The sequence below is a fragment of the Perna viridis genome, chromosome 3, assembly GCF_037379345.1.
Source record: "Perna viridis isolate PV_CMFRI_1.1 ecotype Kerala chromosome 3, ASM3737934v1, whole genome shotgun sequence".
NCBI classification, from domain to species: domain Eukaryota; kingdom Metazoa; phylum Mollusca; class Bivalvia; order Mytilida; family Mytilidae; genus Perna; species Perna viridis.
In genome coordinates this window covers 33,199,703-33,219,154 of record NC_142447.1, presented here as the reverse complement: position 1 = coordinate 33,219,154, position 19,452 = coordinate 33,199,703, and the positions used below count along the sequence as shown (strand labels likewise).

Genomic DNA, 19,452 nt, shown 5'->3' with positions numbered 1-19,452 from the left:
CGACGACCTTCCTTTTTCTAATACATGCTACATGCGATAGAAGTTCTTTTATCACCAGATCGATGACTTTCCTTTTTCTTATACATGCGATAGAAGTTATCTTTGATCACCAGAACGATGACTTTCCTTTTTCTAATACATGCGATAGAAGTTATCTTTAATCACCAAATCGATGACTTTCCTTTTTCTAATACATGTGATAGAAGTTATCTTTAATCACCAAATCGACGACTTTGCGATAGAAGTTTACTCCAAACAATTAGGAATGAATGTAATCAATACATCATAATCAAATAAATCACAACAAACTCATGTGGAGAAAACAATGGGTTTTAAATCTTAAGGTCTACTAAACAAAAGTCGGATCATCATAAATGACTTGATTCAAATAGATCTCAATTAAATAAACAATTCTGTGTATCTGTAAAATATGATAGAGTAACTATGACCTAATGAAATGCATTGTAGGTACCATATTCTTCCATGTATGATGCACACCCCCCTTCTTGGCAAGTAAGATCGATGAAAAAAGTTTCTGTGTAAAACGAGCACTGGGAAGTGAGGAAAAATCACCAGCAGAAGACAACACTGAGATGAAAGGATTTTTGTAAATTCTCTGAAATGCATGTCCTTTCATCATTAATCTTTTAAATAAAAGTATTTTTCTATGTTTCCCTGCATTTGCAAGCCATTTATTGATTAAAAAACAGCGATGTATTGGATCCATTGAAAGAGTCTGCTAAAATGTTTACATTGCCTGTTTGTATGCAAATCAGGTATTTCACTAAAATAATGGCATCAAGTCTGACTTATATAAAAAGATGTTTTAATTTCATCAAGCTTATGTATTGATATTTGACATCAGGAAAATGTTCATCAAGCAGATTAAATGATGAGTGACAATTGTTTTCACCTTTTCAGTTGATCTTTTCTTATTTGATAATTAACAATGGGCCCGAGGACAGGTTGGCACTCCCATTATTGTGTATTTAACACTCCACCACACACATGTGAAGAAGTTATAATTAGGACGGTGTGTGTTTTGAGAGATAAATAAGAAGCTAGTCGTGGTTCTTCGTACAAACTATGAAATAAAAGAAAATGGCCTTTATAGATAAAATAATTATTAAATAGCAGTAAAACTTTATTTCACATAAAACTGTTCTAAAAAATACAAAATGGATCAATGTTGTCTTTTGTTGATGACTTTGGTTCTGATTCCCAAAAATTACAGACCTCGAAAATTATGTCTCCAAAAAAAAATTTAGAAACTCATTGTTTTGGTGTATACCATGCACCCCCTCCCGGAACAAAAAAAAGTTGAAAAAAAGTGTGCTGTATACATGGAAAAATATGGTTAATATTTTTTCTTGAAAAATCCTTACATAAGTCGAAGCAGACAACTTGCTAAAAATATTGACTAATAGTACAAAAAATTCAGTATTCCTTATCAACATTATGAACAAACCTGCATCAGTGGGCATGATACTAGCTTCTGTGTCAGTCTCAATAACAAAGTTAGCAAGCTTGTTAGTTATCTCCGCTACATGATGGGCTTCTGACGAGGAATCAAATCCTGCAGATAACATAATATATATAAATTAATCTGAAGTGTTAAAATGATAAAAATTTGAAAAATTATCATACAATTGATAATTTGGACCCAAAATGATAAGGCATCAAAAATAATACGCCTGTTTTCTGCTACACTACCTCCGCTAGTTTTTTTGTGTCTACCCTTAACATTTACGGCCATTATGGCTCAAGCACTGTTAAAGTCTAAATTGTTCCCTGATTATCTCAATGTAAAATATTTTTGAAAAATAAAATAATTTCCCTACCTATTTACCTTACTGTTTTCTTTCTGGTAGCAGGGAAAAAGACTATTATTATTTTTTTGCCTAAGTTATCTTCATTCCATAATGCAATGCAGCAGTAAAGATAGAAACATACTTTTAAGATTTTTTCAGCAGAAATTTGCTATTAATATTGATACTATGAAGTATAATATCTGCACTAAGACAGACAAAAAGATCTTTTGTGTACAATGATAATAATGTTGTATGTCCATTCTGTCTGAATTATATTAAATTGTTTATGAAGAGTAAAAAAGGCACAAAAGATATGTATTCAGTGTTGATAAAAAATAATTGTGTGCCTTGTGGACAACAAAAATGGGGGGACATATTGGATATTAATGATCAAGAATGGAAGGATATTTTTAAACTTCCATTTTTAGTGACGAAAAAACACTAAACTCCAATGGTTACAATTTAGAATAAATCATTACATAATTGCAACAAATAAATATCTTTTTAGAATACAAATTACAGATACTGCAAATTGTACTTTTTGTGATGAAGAGGTTGAGACTATAGAACATTTATTTTGGAACTGTGAAAAAGTTCAGAATTTTATCCTGGAAATTGATTTTTGGCTTATATCGAATGATATCAGCATCCCCTTTACTAAAAAGAATTTTTTGTTGGCAGATACTTCTAGAGGCAGAAGAAGTCTAGTTTTTAATCTTTTCTTTCTCAAAATTAAACAATTCATATAAAATTGTAAATACTTTAGAAACAGTTATCTTTACAAGCATTTAAAAACATTGTCAAAGATTTATATAACATTGAAAAATCTATTGCTGTCAGAAATAACAAACTAGAGCAATTTAATGAATTGTGGAATATTTTCACTGTTATATTATGAAAACTAATTTATATATACTTAGATTTCATTCTAAATGATGAAACAAATAAATAACATATGTACAATGGCCAACAGATAGATTCAGAAATTTACCAGGGAAACAAAAAAATCTTGTTTTTTTTTTTATTATTAATTTTTTTTTCTCTCTTTCATGTGGTTTTTTAATTTTGTCCCAAATCCTAATTATCTAATTTTTTTTCAATTAAACAAACTGCTTTCAAATCTGTATGTTTGTTAATAAATTACATTTTTATTGCTCTAGACTTATCTATCTGTGGTTTTTTTCTTTGATATACTGTTGTGATGTGTGTCAATATTATTATTGAAAATCATGTCTGTACTAACAAATACTAACATTTGTGTATATTTTGATATTATTGCTATTAATGTTAATGAACCGGGATAAGGTACCGGTACTCGATGTTTTCAAACTAACAAATGTACAGTTTTCAATAAAAAAAAATATAAAAATAATGCAATGCAGCAGTAAAGATAGAAACATACTTTTAAGATTTTTTACTTTGACCTGATAACCTTACCTGGAGGAACAGAAACATGCTTCCATCCCTGTATGACCTCTTTACATGTCTCATATTCCTCTATGTCTTTCTCGAAAGATGAGTCAGCTTGTGAAGAAAATTTAAAATTCTGCCCTAAAAAGCTCATAGAAGATGAAAACAGCTCTGATGATAAATGAGCTAGATTGTCACGGTCAACTGATTTCAACCATGGATTAACCTTTGAACTGGGATCAGGTTTGATGCAAGGTCTAGGTGATGACTTGTTGTCAGTGTTTTGTGAACTGTCGCTAGCATTACTTCTTTCCTCAATAGTTTGCAGTATATTTTTCCTCTTGTCCTCATTAGAGAAGCCATGATCTAACTCCTCACTGCCCATGTGATTGTCTGACATATCTGAGTCAGAATCGTTGGTGAAAAACCCAACAAATTCTTCCTCTTCCTCAGATTCATCAGACATGAAGTCAACAGGTAAGTCATCGCCACCTGTCAAGTAAGATATCACAGAATGTTATACTTTATTATTTATTTCTACAGTAAATCAAGTGTATCATTTTAAATTATTAATCCAAAAGTCCTTGTTTGTTCTGTTGACCTGATCATCATTTTTTTTTACTTTACTTGCTGACCATGAGAACAGTGTCATATTCAAATTTCACAGTATTGTCCTCTCCAATTCTCATAGGCTAATCAAAGTTCATGTATTCTTTTGGTTTACTGTTGAAACATGTTTAAATCTGATACATCAAGTTCAGAGCACAATCAACAGTAAATGTGAAGTATTTAGTTTCTAACAAACAAAAAGATAAGACAGACATTATGATAATTCAGTACAAAAACAATATGTCAACTGTCGATGAACAATAAATTCTTTAACTGCTGATACCAACTCTTACTTACAGTTATAAAATAACAAAAAGCAAATGGGTCTGTCTGCATCTGGACCATGTACATTTATATAACTGTTTAAGATTAAACTGATATAATGGACTACTTGGAACTATGCATCTTGATCATGAACACATACCTCAAATAACAAAGAAGAGACCCTGATTAATGAAATAGACACTTCTAACATATAAAGTATTTACTGACCATACTAACCTTCACTTAGGTCTGACATGTCTGACAGGTCAGAACTGTCACTGTTGTCTCCTCTTGCTCGTCGTCTTCGTCTTTTGTAACTTTTTAATCTACACTGACGTGACTTCTAAAAAATTGTCAAATTTATACTTTATGAGAGACGGGTAGGGCTAAATGATTGCTTTTTATCTCTATTGCTTCTCTCTCACTTTGAAAAGTCCTTGCGTTAATCTGTTACAACAATGTACTTTGACTGAGTCATATGATTGAAGTAGCACACCAGGGGTCAAAAGTGGAAAGTCATGGACTTTTCAAGTTACAAAGCAATGGGTCGACTTGAGTATACTCAAATGTCCCTGATTAAGTGTCAATGAATTAATAAATCTGTTGAAGGTCCCAAACCTGAATAAATGAATTCAGTAGTCTTACGTAAGATTTCAAGGGTTCAGAATTTCAAACCACTTCTAATTTGAAACCCTACACATGACCTTCAATTTAGGTGACCTAAAAATCCAAGCTACATAACTGCTCTTTATTATTACAAATACATTGTAATCACTATTAATATGATTTTAGGTTTTGGCTATTTGCACTCATATAACAACATTTAAAATAAATGCCCTATCAGTCACTTGTCAATTATATGTGTAAATTTTGAAAGAAAGATTTTAAGGCATCCATGTTTCAGACCCCAGTTTTGGATGCCCCTAATGCTCTGTCCTGATAATATTGCCAGCCTAGAAAAATTAATCATTTTTTTTTTCATCAAGAATGAAAACCTACCTTTTTCATTCCATCTTCACTTTCTGTAGTATCCTGTCTAACAACAGTTTCCCTGGTGATCTGGGATTTATCTATATGTTGATCTGGTTCTGGGTCAGAGGTCAAACCATTGCATACAATATCATCATCTGATAAGTCTTCATCTATAACATACCCATAAGTGAAGTAATGTACCAAATTTTTTTTAAATGTTTTGGCAGTAATTTGAAAATGAATTTATCAATTATGGTATATGAAAAAATGTTGAAATTAAAAGGAATGACAAGTATTTTCATATTCCTAATACATGTATTTTTATCTAAACAGTGTATTTTTCAAACTTCAGTTGATCAACATCATTCCTTTCTATCAAACCTCATAGAAAAAGATGTTAAAAAACAGATTTTTTTTCACATATCATTACAGTAGTAAAGAACAACATACCATTTTGATCATCAGAATGATTGAGTATTTTATTTGGATTTTCTTTGTTGTATAAAGAAGCCTGTAACCTGATGACTACATGGTTTAAAATGTGGGAAAACAATGCTAACAAAAAAGCTGTAGCTGCTGTAGTCTGTCCTGAGCCTGAAAATACAAATTCATTTTCAGTACATGTACATGTATTAGATTTTACATTTTAAAATTGAAAAAAAATAATTGGTGGAGACAATTTAAATAGCAGTCTTTATAAATATCAGACATGAGGTGATTTAAGTATGTTTAAAAACTCATCAAATTTCCTTTTATTTTTGAATTCAGAAACATTTACAAACCACATAAACAGTCTTAGTTTGTCATCTGATTGTTGCACTTATAAGATAAAAATTATTTAGATCGTGTATGAAATTGGTCCTTTGCAAGAGTTATGGTTCTTAATATTGTCTGATTTGGTTGATTTTAGTGTGAGATGACTGTATGGTTTTCTCAAAAGTACAGATTAAAACACAGGAAGGACTATCATTACATAAAAGTATTGTTTGTTTGGTGGGGTTTTCTTCACAATAAATCACTTTGGCTTGCTTGAATTTCATATGGACTAATACTGAAAGTTTCTTGTTAGAACAGATCAGCTATTTTCAACCATTCAAGCGTTTTATATAGTTGAATAAGTATTATAAAATAAAAGAGCTGTCAGCATGTAGAAACTGAATGTCAATCTTTACTATCAATTTCTGAAGTATAAACTGTAACCAGTAGTTAAACAGTATCTAACTTAACATGCACTTATAAAATCTGTTCCATTTCACATTTTTCCCAAATTTTAAAACCTGTCCAAAAGTTAATTTGCATTTACATTTAAAAACTGTTTTAACTGAGTATTTATCTTACACCATAATTATACTCAAATAAAACCAATTTCATCTTCAGAAAATAATTTCCTTGATGAACATAAGATTTTCCAAAGCTAAACACATTCAATCAATTTGAATTTTCCCGTCACTTTCACTTTGTTAAAATCACTCCTCTTCACTTCCTGTTTACTAATCATAAAATATTGATAATAGGATGAAGATTGTGACTAGTAAGTGTGTTAAATGGAATATGCTTAGCACATTTAATGTTTCTTGACAAATAACTGCAGGAACTAAATTCCCTAAATGAATTTTAATTCTTAATATGAAGGCCAAAAAGGAGTTTCTCAAATCTTCAGTTAGTTTGAAGACTAGATCTTAACATTATTATACAAAAATAATAGATTTTTATTAAGCTGAATAATTACCAAAAACACATTTACTTGTTATAAAAGAGGTATTGAAAGATATAAAAGGAATTACATTTGGACTATATTTCTGTGTAGAGTTCAAAAACAGTAGGGAAGTTCCAGATATGAACCGGTGACATAAGGTATTTTAATCCTAAAAATTCGGAATAAAATGAGGAATTCTGCTTTTAAGTAAAACAAGAGGCTTCCAGGAGCCTGAATCACTCACCTGGTTAAATTTTTGCTCTTCAAGGACAATAACTCTTACAAAGAATTGTCCTACAACTTTGATGACCCATAATATTTCACCTTTCAAGAGCAATAATTATAACAATGAGTCATCAGACAATTTTGAGTTGATCGAGACTTTGGTAGACCTTATCATAAAGAGCATTTCAGTAATTGAAATTTTTTTTCTATCTATTATAATTTTCAAGATACTGGCTGAAATTAGTGAACTGACCCCTGTGATATAAAAATAGCAAAGGCGGCCATGTTTTGTCCAGACACGCCTTTTGAGCATGTTACCCTAAGGAACATCAGTGCAAAGTTTCATATTATTTCATATCAAAATTGTTGACAGACCAGGACAACATCGACAGACGACAATAACAGATGACAACAGTACCCAAGTGATGGCAAAAGCTAAAAAATGTGTCTACAAACTGTTCATTACAAACTTCTCAAGTATAGACCACGTTTGTGTTCAGTAGAGAGTTTGCAAAAGAAATCATGAATACAACAGAAAGCAAAAACCTTAGAGACTTTCTCATCTAATATGGACTGGAAACTCTTGAGCAGGAAAGTATAATAGCTCAAGCCTTAGATTAGTAAGACAATTACCTCTGAGTTGCAGAAGATAAATAGTAGCCATGCAAATAATGACTGATTTAAACACAATATCATCATCAAGAAAGTAGGTGTTCTCCTCCTTCCTATCATCCTCCATATCAGCCTCGTAGAACATGCATAGGTTAAATTTCTGTAATGTTGCTTGACATTTCTCTTGGATTTCTGCAGTCTTAGGTCTGATTTATAAAACACACATTAAACAGAGGTAAAAGAAGTCAAGAGAAAGTTACACCAATCTTGGATTGCTACATATTCACTTCAATTAAAGGAATTCATCAAAGATTGTTATATTTCACACTTTTTTATTACTATAACGCAAGAAATATTTGATTACCTTTTTTGTTATTACCAAACAAAATTAAGTTGATCTATAATACAGCTCTGTGATCAAGATCAATAACAAACATTTTAAAGTAATAAGATAACTGGTTTTTGTAAAACTTACTGTTTTCCAGTCGAATGAAAAGCCCCAATCAGCTGTAGAAATTGAATCAAGAACATCTTGGTGTCATGTACTCTGAAATAGACAAGTACCAACAGCATGCACAGACCTATATCAAACAATAGAACAATTACAGGTCTATTATAATGAACCTTTGCTTTTCCAAAATTAGTCCACTGGAAAGTAAATAAACAACTAACAAGACTTCTTATTACTGTTTGTTTTTTAATTCATGGACTACTTGAAAATAATTTTCATCAATACTTAGATGACTCAGCTGATGTACACTCTAATAAATACCCCTGACAAAACTTCAATAAAATAAATAAAAGACAAAAAAATCTGTGAGCAATGGCTCACTAGTAATACCCCCTTTTTCAATCAGGATATAAGGATCATAAACAAAGTCCTCAGTAAACAGGATATTGTTTTTGAATTTTTCTGAAACTGTACCCCATCATATGGCCTACCTGCAGGAAGAATGTGATCAAGTTTCAAGCCGCTGTAATGAGTAGTTGCTGTGAAAACTGTGATAGAAAAAGTGTTACGGAAACACTAACACACAGAAATGCTGACCCACAGAAACACAGACACATGGACAAGGGTAAAACAGTAATCCCCTATCCATCAGAGTGGGGTATAAAATACCTATTACAAGTAACCTGTTATATTTAGCTCATCTGTTTATTCATAAAAACAACAGGGCAACAACTTTTGAATAAAAATTCAAAAATTATCATTCTTCATTTCCTAGAAACAGCAAGGTTATTATGAAGAGATGTTAAAAAAATAACCCTATTAATCTGACAGGGGACTCACCTCTGTACATCTGGTGGTAAAGGCAAATTATGTTGTAGTTCTGACAATCTCTTACTGTTCTTCTCAAATAATCTTTGGAGGTTACCATCAGCTCCTTCAAATGGCTTGTCACAAACCAAACTGCAAAAGTTTTAATGTAATGAAGCAATTCCAAGCATGTGTAACTGAATTCCATATTCAATGAAATGTTGTGTAAAAAAATCCTCATTCAATTCTATTTCAATCCTTACACATAAAACTAAATAGTAGACAATAACTAAACTATCACATATGATTTGTCATTTACCATTTTGGCAGAAAAGCACTTCTTACGTTGCAAATAATTTTGCACTATATTTAAGATGTATTTCCTGTTTATATGATTTCCTTTAAGAATGATATACAATTACAGCTGGTAAACTTTCCTTCGGAATATGACATAGCTTCATGTTTTCGTATATATTAAAGTCAAAAAGTAATCAAGGGAACCAAGATCTCTAGCAGAGAATGCAACCCAGGGACAAAGACCAGACATGGAAAACAGACAAACACAACAAAGAACATAAAGTAACTAAAATAATACATACAAAGTAACAAAAGTAAATGAGCATCTCTGACTTCTTTAAAAACTAGGAGCGTGAATCAGGTGCACCTGTAGGGTAAGCGTCCTCTGCTTTGTCCTCAAAACAATCATTATCCCTTGTTGGTAAGGAGGTCTCAAAGAATTGTTAAGGAACCTTGTAACTTGTCAAGTTCAAAGTATAGGCATTCTTAGATAGGGCAAACCAACAGATAAGAAATGGTATTACATACCCATAATACACTGACAACAAAATCACTGGTATAAAACTAAACCATATAAAGGTTGACATACCATCTAATGTAGTAATATGCAGCCTCCACATTATAATACCTTGACCCACTAAGAGTTCCTAGCTGGTTATGAGGCATACCTAAAAGTAAATAGGTTTTATTTCTGTAAACTTCAAATACTGTCTAATTTGATAAGTTGTAGATAACTATATAATAATAAACAAAATTTGAAGAAAATCATGTCTGAGGAAAGCTGCAAAATAGACTTTAAAAAAACATCTTCTTTGCATATTAATACCAAGGACATTTCACAATGAAAAATTACTGTATTCTTCTGGGTATACTGTCCACATTTTTTCAACTTTTTCTTTGTTCCAGGAGGGGGGTGCACGGTATACACCAAAACAATGAGTTTCTAGATTTTTTTCTGGAGACATAATTTTCAGAAAACAGAAGCAAAGTCACCAGCAAAAGACAACATCAAGTCTTTTTTGTATTTTTGAGAACAGTTTTATGTGATATAAACAATTAAAGTTTTACTGCTATTAAATAGTTGTTTTATCCACCAATGCCGTTTTCTTGCATTTCATAGTTTGTACCAAAAACCACAAACTTCTTATTTTTCTCTCAAAACATGCCATCCTAATTATTACTTCTTCACCTATGTGCAGTTGAGCATAAAATACACAATAACGGGAGTGCTAACCTGTCCTCATGCCCATTGTCATTTAATTATTAAATAACAAAGATCAATTTAAAGGGTGAAAACAATTGTCAATAAACATTTAATCTGCTTGATGAACTGTTTCCAGATGTCAAATATCAGTACACAAGCTTGGCAAATTAAAACATCTTTTTTCATAAATGGTCGGACATGATGCCATCATTTTAGTTAAACACCTGATTTTGCATACTATAAACAGGAAATGTAAACATTTTAGCCTTGAATGGATCAAATATATCACTGTATTTTAATCAATAAATGGCAAACACAGGGAAACATAAAAAAAACAACTTTTATTTAAAAGATTAATGATGATAGGATATGCATTTCAAGGAATTCACCAGAATCCTTCCTCCATCTTAATGTGGTCTTCTGCTGGTGATTTTTTCCTCACTTCCTACTGCATGTTTTACACAGAAACCAACTTTTTCCATCCATCACTTTTGCCAAGAAGCAGGTGCGCAGTATACACAAATGCGTGCAATACATGGTAAAAACTTTACACATGTTGAATACCTTTCCACATGATAGCATAAAATCCTAATTCTATATTACAGAAAAATGTATACTATTGTACAAATATCCTTGTATGTGTATGTCTCAGTCTTCATTACTGTAAATAAATAAATTTTTTGCGGCAGCAAATTTTCTGGGTTTCTATTCTCTGATGTGACAGGTACTCTATGGCCGTTGATACAAATCATTATATAAACAAAATCATGAATTTAGAAATTATAACCCACATGCTTTTATTGTATACATTTTTATCATAGATTTAGTATAAATTCATACTTGATTGCATTGAATGATACGACCATTACACTAGTTTCTATTCAAAATTGTGGAAACCATGATTTTAACAATCAAAAGACTTAAATATTTACTTGGGTACTAATTTTCGTGTTCTTGATGCAACTGCGAGAATAGCGATAATAAGTACACTGCGAAAATTAATACGTGTCCAGTACATTATGACTGCAATAATATTTTAACTGTAAAATTATTGATTTTACAGTGATAAAGTTTTCTCACTGTACAGAAAAAGTAAAAACTTATAGATATTGTCAATCTGAGATCAGGCCCCTGCAAGATAAAACATGAAAAATAACCATTTGTGACCTCAATACCAGTAATTTCAAAGGCTTTGATTGAAGTTACCATGGAAGATAAGAATATTCTCAAACTTAAGTATTTTTTAATTCCTGAGGCATCAGGCCATGAAATTAAACATAGTTACAATAAAACTCAAATGCAAAGACTATGACTTATGTATCTCTGATAATGTGAAATAATTAACAACATTCAATATTAAGCTTTAAATGCTGAGTATCAATCTAGCACGGGATGTATAATGTTCATGAAATTTGATGCCAAATGACTGATATTTCATGTATTTTATGTTAAAAACGTTTTGTCAACCCAAAAAATCATTTGCATTACATCAGCACATGATGTGCTACCTCACAGAAGAAATAAACAATAGAAGGGCTTATCACACTACTCAGACACATTATTCTGACTCTGAACTAATCAGTTGTCTCAATAGCTCTGAAAAAAACTCTGTGCAGAGAAATAGTGATTACTTATTCAATATTCTTTGGTAAGACTTGGCAAGGAATTGAACTGACAACCTCAAACTCTCAAGGAAAGGATACAAGACAATCGAGGCAGTTGAATGATATGATACTAACCACTTTCAGGGTATAGTGCTATAGCCTGGTAATAGAATCTCTCTGCTGAAGATTTACTATAACCTTTGTCAAAATCTTGTTGATATCGTGCTGAAAGTACAATAAAACAAAGTGATAAAACAACGGACACAAACTCTTTCCAATTTCACAATCAAGTTAGTAAAACTAACAATAACCCATTAATTCATGTCTGCCAATCCTAATATTTTAAATATGTAATTCATAAAAAAAAACAGTCACATCAATAAATACAGAATGTACTATGAATTGTAGCTGGGCATTTTATTTAAGTACCAGTCCATATAAAATTCAAACACTACCAATGGTAAGGTGATTCATGGTGTAGAAAAACCCATGGATCAGCAGGGATTTAGCCAGGATTTTCAACCCATTAGTCACTTTTGCAAAAGACTAAATCTCAATACTGTTTTTTCTTTTCGCGTCGCAAATTTATCAGCATGCATGTATATACATATACTTATAACAACTATATTATAAATAATAACATGTTTGAGAACGTGTCACAGCGCTCAACAAACAAATCATTACCGTTAATTAATTTGTTTGTCGGAATAATTAGCCTCAACCAGGTGATCAAGCAAGGTGTGATCAAAGGTGATGCAATCAAAACATTGGTCATGATTGTTTATTGTAAAACCCTAATTGGCTTGGGAAAGGTAATAAAGTTGTCAATTATGGGGTCATGGGAACATCAGAGTTTTTTTTACCGATATTTTTTTGGGGGGAGCGAAATATCAAGTGACGAATCGTGCACGAGAATTTGCACAATCATTCGTCAATGGCGAAAATGGCGAGCGCTAGCTAAATCACTGGATCAGACAATGTTTTTATGGTCTACAAATGAAAAACTATGACTGGTTATGTGATCCATAACGGTTTCTGAACAAGAAATAAAACTGACTGCTGAATGCTGTGTTTTTGGCATGCATGAATCACCTCCTATCTGATTTTTATAAAGATTGCTACTTGACTTGTCAATGATGCAATGTAATATATAAATATATCAAATTTTGATATGATGCTGTTCAGTGTATCAAGGAGTAATATATCATTAGCAGTGCTCATTAGAATCAAATATATAGGAAGATCAAAATCCAAAAATAAAAGTATTCAAAACCAAAAGTATCGTAAAAGGAAACCAAATCACTAAGAGGTTCTACTTAAATGAAAACGTAAGAAGGCATAACAATCTTTGGGTTGGAAATCTCAGCATAATAAAGAAAGGTTTGCAGTTAAGAAAGTAGACCTAAGTTATAGGGCAAAACTCCTATAAATCATTGGAACATTTGTATTCAGCATCTTACATAAATCTCATGTAAGCATAAAAAAAACTTGGACTGATTTCATTCTGTTTCAAATGGAAGCTTGATGGGCTTTGGTGAAATTGAATATGATACAAACATATCACTGATTTCAAGAGTTATGTCCCTTACCCTAGGTCTACCTTAAATGTAGCTTTAGTCTTAACACATTTGATGTACCGGTATATAATAGTTTTGTCTTCTTGACAGATCAGTTAATATTGGACTACTATTTTCCTTACAGGTGGTTTATTGACATTTAAAGTAGAAAACTGTGAGCAGTGCTCAATAACACGATTCCCCCACTCCCCATTTAATAACATGTTCCTCTTGACCTCCAAAGTGATTTTGATCAAAATCTTAAATAAGAGGCACACTTTACAGCACTATGGGAATACGTAATGAAGATTCTGTGAAAGTTTCATTACATTTCATACAATGGTGTAGGAGGAGTAACAGATAATGGATGGTTATCTATGTGAGTAGCCAAAGGAAGAAAAAACTGGTAGTCATTCCTTTCACTATATACACAGACAAATTTATTTCAGATGATTTTTACACGAATTTCACAAGATTTTCACTGAATTAAGCAAATAAACTTTATGACATGAATTTTAGGTGAATCAGACCTTCACGTGAAATTCACATGAATTCTTCACATGAAATTCATAAGAAGTGAATTTCGCCTGAAAATCATGTGAATTTCCTTTGAAGCTTGATTAACATAAATTTCATGTGAAAAATATTTGCTGCTGTACACCCTTTAACAAGTGAGGGTATAAAAAATGCGATACATACTGTTATTTTTTTCTATGTTCTCATGTAACACTCTTTTTCTTTTTTTTTCTTTTAACTATGTTAGTGTTTTGGGGTTTTTGGTGTTACTTATAATTTAATTTTATGAATATTTGACCATTTTTTTTCTGAAAAAGTCATAATTTGAAGTTTAGGTAAACAGAACTCACCAATATCACCAAGACACACCAAGCAACGATGACAGGCCCACATGGCCCAGGTCTGAACTGTTGGGCTGTAGTCTCGTTTCTTCACACTGTTGGCCAATCCCATTTTTCTCATCACTGAAAAACATCTTAACTATCAAAAAATGAGACAAGTAAATCTTTTATTAATTTTGTTGGTAATAGCCTCTTGATTGGTAGAGTGTTTTTTATGCAACATACGTTATTTTGTATAAACTGGTATAGTACGGTGATGGCATAAATGTCAAAATAATTCAAATACGAAATGTAATCCTAAACTAAATAAAATTTCAATTGAGGATCAAATCCAAAGGAGTATGTCTGGTAAGGCCCTATTTTGCCCCAGTATTCAACGTTTTTGAAAGATTAGTTTTGGTCTATACTACTTAGTTTATTTGAAAGCATAATGGTTGTAGTAAATACAACATGTACATCTCAGTCGATTTAGGTGACATCATGAATGTTTTTGACTTAATAGAGGTCAAAATTAACACAATATTAGTGAATTCTTCAATTTTGTTGCATTTTTGCACATATTTTTCTATGGTTTTAGCCTAAAATGGAAGTGGCTGCATCCATGTTTATTCAAAATATTGACAAATATGTTGTATCTTTCAATATTACAATATATATATAAAGATCAAGAATGAACATGCATGTGGCCACATCTGTTTTTCACAAAAACTGTCAAAAATATGCTGAAATATTGAGATTTTATGGCTTTTGCATCAATTAGGCAATATCGTGGTACTACAATGACCAGATGCTTCCCTGTTTTGCCCTAAATCTCATCAAACTCGCTGGTGTAAACACTTAAGTGTACAAAAATGATAAAAATCTTTATTTTGAACAATTTCAAATTTTGAGTGCAAAATTGGCCATAAACGAACGTCTCCTTTGGACTGGAATCAATTAGAAATCAAATAATAGGGATTGTTTTTATTTTTTACTATTTGACTAAGTAATGCTTGCATAACTAATTATGGAACAATTGACAAATGTTCATAAAATTTAAGTTTGATACATATGTGATAATATACTGGTATATGACACAGTATAGATTTATGACACAGAATGAGTATTGTCTAAGAGCTTAAAATCTTGAAAGGGTCCAAATTAAAAAATCTAAATACATAGCTAGACTAAGTATATTAAATAATCCAATTAGTAAAACACCAAAATCTTATGGAAATAAAAAAAAATCATTATTTTGAACCCATTTCACCCTTCTTTAAATTAACATGAAAATGGAGCCTAATATCAAATTTCAATATAAATCAAAATAATAATTATTTATCAAAATATCAAACTATCAAATACCTGGTTAGAATCAGCAACAACCACTTTGTTTTTGCTCAAATAAAAAAAGTTTAGTTAGGTCCCTTTACACTAATTTGAAAATGGGTCAAAATATATAAAAAAGCTTCTCCAATGGTTCGATTCACCATATCATAGGACCCCAGAAGTTAAGTTCAGTTTCTTTCTATAAATAGCTCTAGTAATAAAACACCTAGAATAGTTTACAAGAATAAATCATTTTCAAAGTTCACATGACATAAGTTCCCATAAAATTTTGACATTTTGAAGAAGTTTTAGCTAGAAAATATTCATAAGATATCATATTTTAAAGGCGGTGAGAACAACTGTAACATGTACCTGATTTTTGTTCTGGAACAAGGTTAAAGTCTAGGATGCCATTCAGTTTAAGACCAAACTCTTGCTGTAATCTGAATAAGAGGTGATAGTAGTACCCTGTTGCTGATGATAGATGGGTACGAAAAGCTGCTTCTAATGAACTTCCCATTCTGATGTGCTAAAATGAAACAAGTATTTCATTCAATGATTACAACTTTGATGGGGATTATAATGTTTAACACAATCAAAGATGAATGAGTCAATCAGTATCTTTCTTAAATGATTTTAGGCTTTGCACATGAGGGACGGAACAACACGTATTTGTACTTGTCGTGGATGATGTCTCGACTGACAGAAATATTCTAGATTTCTTTATTACATATACAACGTGTTTTCTTTAAAAATTAAACAACCACTTCCTTACTACATAAGTCATTTCTGACATCCATCCCTTACAACAGAATGATTTTTAGCCATTCATGATTTAGTGCATCTACACACCCCCATGAAATAACATTCACCTTTTGACCTCAATATTGATTTGGATTCAAAATCTAAAATAGCAGATGCACAATGGAAATATGTCATAAATCTAAAATGAAAGGTGCACAATGTCTGAGAACATGTAATAAGAATTCTGTGAAAGTTTCTTTCAAGTCTTCCATTCAAAGGTGAAGGAGGAGTAACATAAAAAAGATGCCCCCGTTATATAAAGGAAGGAAAAAGGATGGATGGAAGACAGACCCAAACTCCCATCACCAAATTAGCAAGTGGGATGAGGCATATAAAACACAACAAATAATGAAACTTAATAAGAGTAGATGCATATTAATGTCTTCCATCAAATTTATTCCAAGTTTGAGAAATTAATTTTGAAACAGTTCTGATTCAATAGTTTAAAGCACACAAGTTTTAGGCTGGCATGGCGTCAAATATTTTTCTATTTGTTGGTAACAAATTGGTCAGTATCACCTCAAAACCAGTGAACACCCGCCAAATTGAGCCACAGTAATCTTACCTTTCTGTTATGTTTCATCAATTGTATAATCTCATAGTAGACCTTTCTCCATAACACTTCCTCTGCCTTTCTGCCATAATCAGATGGGTTATAAAACATAAGTCTCTCACAATATTCTTTTAACCTGAAAAATTAAAATGACTTACAAAATGCCTCTATCATCATTTATTCTACATGTATGAGTGAATATTCCTGATAAGAACATTTTCTTAAGCTGAAGTAAAATTTATCTGTAAATTTTTAATCTTCATATGCTTATAACACAACGATTTTTTTCTAATATCCACAAATTACCAGTTTTTTTATTTTGTTGAAAATGATTAACTGATTAAATTTTTATAAGCTAGTTACATGTATTACTTCAGTTTATTGACGCATGAAGCAATATTCTAAACAAGGCCTTGAAGGGCAATGCTAAACATGGCAAACTCTTGCCATTTTAAAAAAAAATATATAACCTTGACATTCGTACCAATTTTAAACATCTCATTCAAAGTACATTTGAAATATGGTCAAGGAAGTGTATCGATACACCTCTATCATTTTTTACCACTTTTGTTGTAAGACAAGTCCATTATAAAGTGAAAATAAAGAAGATTATATCCTGTAGAAGGCTTTGACAAAAGACAGTAAACTGATTGTAAAATCTGTAAAAACTACAAAAATTGTGAGCAATGCTCACTAACTTGATACCCCCAACTCCCCATATTACAACATTCCATTCAGTGGTGTAGGAGGAGTAATAGATATGAGATGGATCTCCCAATGTCCATGTTTTCATAAATGACAAATCTATGTTTTGCTTCGTGAAACTCCTAAACTGATTCAGATCAAAATCTAAAATAGGAGGTGCACAATGGGAACATGTTATAATGATTCATGAAAGTTTCATTTAATTCTATTCGGTAGATGGATCCTCTTATTTGTTACTCTTAATGACATTATAACAATATATACTTGTTTCTCAGTCCTACAGCATCTTGGTGGAATACTTCTCTATATGCCTTTTTCTGCTTAGATATATCATCTAATCTTCTTATGGCCTCAAGGGCAGCCCTAAAATTATATAATAAAAAGAATGATCAACAATAGAGTCAAATACACTGAACAATCTGATTAACAGAAATATTACAGGTTTAACAATAGGGAGAAAGAACCACCTTTTTACAATCCATTATTGAGGTTATCCTGATGTTTAAGTTAAGTCAAGGAAACTATAATAATAACAAGAAACAGGATATCCATAACTAGGCAACAAAAACACTGTACAATGTTCAATGTGAGTGTAAGAAACTAAATGAAGCATGATACAGAATATGATCTGACATATAATTAAATGCTTAAACAAAGAATAAATGTATTAACATTTGCTGATGGGGAGAATCACATATTTTCTGGTTGTCTTCATACTGAAATCCCCTTAAAAAATTCATTGTTTCTCTGACATTAAAAAGTCACAAAGAGACCATTTATGGGTCAAGTGGAGCAAAAAAAACCCTCTGTTTATGTGAAATGGAATTACATGTACTTCCTTGGTTTGATTATTGATCTAAGAATAATCAAAGGAACCAAGGTTCTGGTGGTAATCAAAAGAATGTAATCCAGGGACAAAGAACAGACAAACACAACAAATAACAACTAAAATAATACATACAAAATGACAAAATCAAATCAGCAACTCGGATTCCACTAATGAGTAACGTACGTCAATAAATAAGCACTCAATCTAAACATACACTGTTGGTGTTAGACTTCAGACAAATGACATAAGGAAGTTAGGTAAACAGACAACAATATACAATACCCCTTAAAATATAGAGACAGGACAAAAGGAAATAGACAATTTGATGACGTCGTAACAGTTAATGAACAGAATATCAATATTATATCTCACCTGTAAACACGTTTAGCTTTATCGACATCAGGCTTCGTTTCCCCGGTTTTATCGGCCCCTTTCTTCATCTCTTGGCCAAATTGAGCAACCAAATAACAAAGTTTTCACAACGTTTCATTACTTTCGCTAACTTTTAAGAGTTTTTGAAAGACCTTCCTGGTGGCACCGTAACATCGTTGCCATTTTGAACTAGTGTCCTCGAGACTTTTCGCTTCCGACACGACAAAGCCCGAGAATAAGTACACCGGATGTAACTACCATTTTTTCCTCTCCAATATCCAATATCGCAACAATACTGAGTCCCTGAATATACCCATAATATGGGGTAGGAATTGTCTAAATCAGCGAGCACCGCGAGCTTTACCATACATGTACAATGTTTTATTTATATTTAAGCAGCAAGCTAAATCAATATTTCTATTTGAAAATCTATCTTGTTAATTAATGGTTTTTTTTTTTAATAAATAACTTGAAATATTTTTTCTCTCCAAAATTCCAACCCCATA

At 31.6% G+C, this 19,452-nt stretch overlaps 1 protein-coding gene across 2 annotated transcripts in view; it reads right to left on the bottom strand.

Annotated features, from left to right (window-relative positions):
* The window catches only part of LOC148621932 (nonsense-mediated mRNA decay factor SMG5-like), an 80,523-nt gene extending 61,369 nt beyond the window's left edge, over window positions 1-19,154 (bottom strand). For both annotated transcript variants that reach the window (XM_088576806.1, XM_088576805.1), the window contains exons 1-15: window positions 18,947-19,154; window positions 18,010-18,108; window positions 17,053-17,176; window positions 16,056-16,212; window positions 14,385-14,498; window positions 12,098-12,187; window positions 9,744-9,822; window positions 8,891-9,010; window positions 8,075-8,146; window positions 7,621-7,805; window positions 5,517-5,660; window positions 5,094-5,236; window positions 4,332-4,437; window positions 3,249-3,713; window positions 1,469-1,576 (exon numbers count right to left, since the gene is read on the bottom strand). In XM_088576806.1, the coding sequence (XP_088432932.1) occupies window positions 1,469-1,576; window positions 3,249-3,713; window positions 4,332-4,437; window positions 5,094-5,236; window positions 5,517-5,660; window positions 7,621-7,805; window positions 8,075-8,146; window positions 8,891-9,010; window positions 9,744-9,822; window positions 12,098-12,187; window positions 14,385-14,498; window positions 16,056-16,212; window positions 17,053-17,176; window positions 18,010-18,108; window positions 18,947-19,014 (2,074 nt within the window). In that variant the 5' untranslated portion in view covers window positions 19,015-19,154. The remainder of the gene's footprint in view (window positions 1-1,468; window positions 1,577-3,248; window positions 3,714-4,331; window positions 4,438-5,093; window positions 5,237-5,516; window positions 5,661-7,620; window positions 7,806-8,074; window positions 8,147-8,890; window positions 9,011-9,743; window positions 9,823-12,097; window positions 12,188-14,384; window positions 14,499-16,055; window positions 16,213-17,052; window positions 17,177-18,009; window positions 18,109-18,946) is intronic.
* Between the last annotated feature and the right edge of the window lie 298 nt (window positions 19,155-19,452).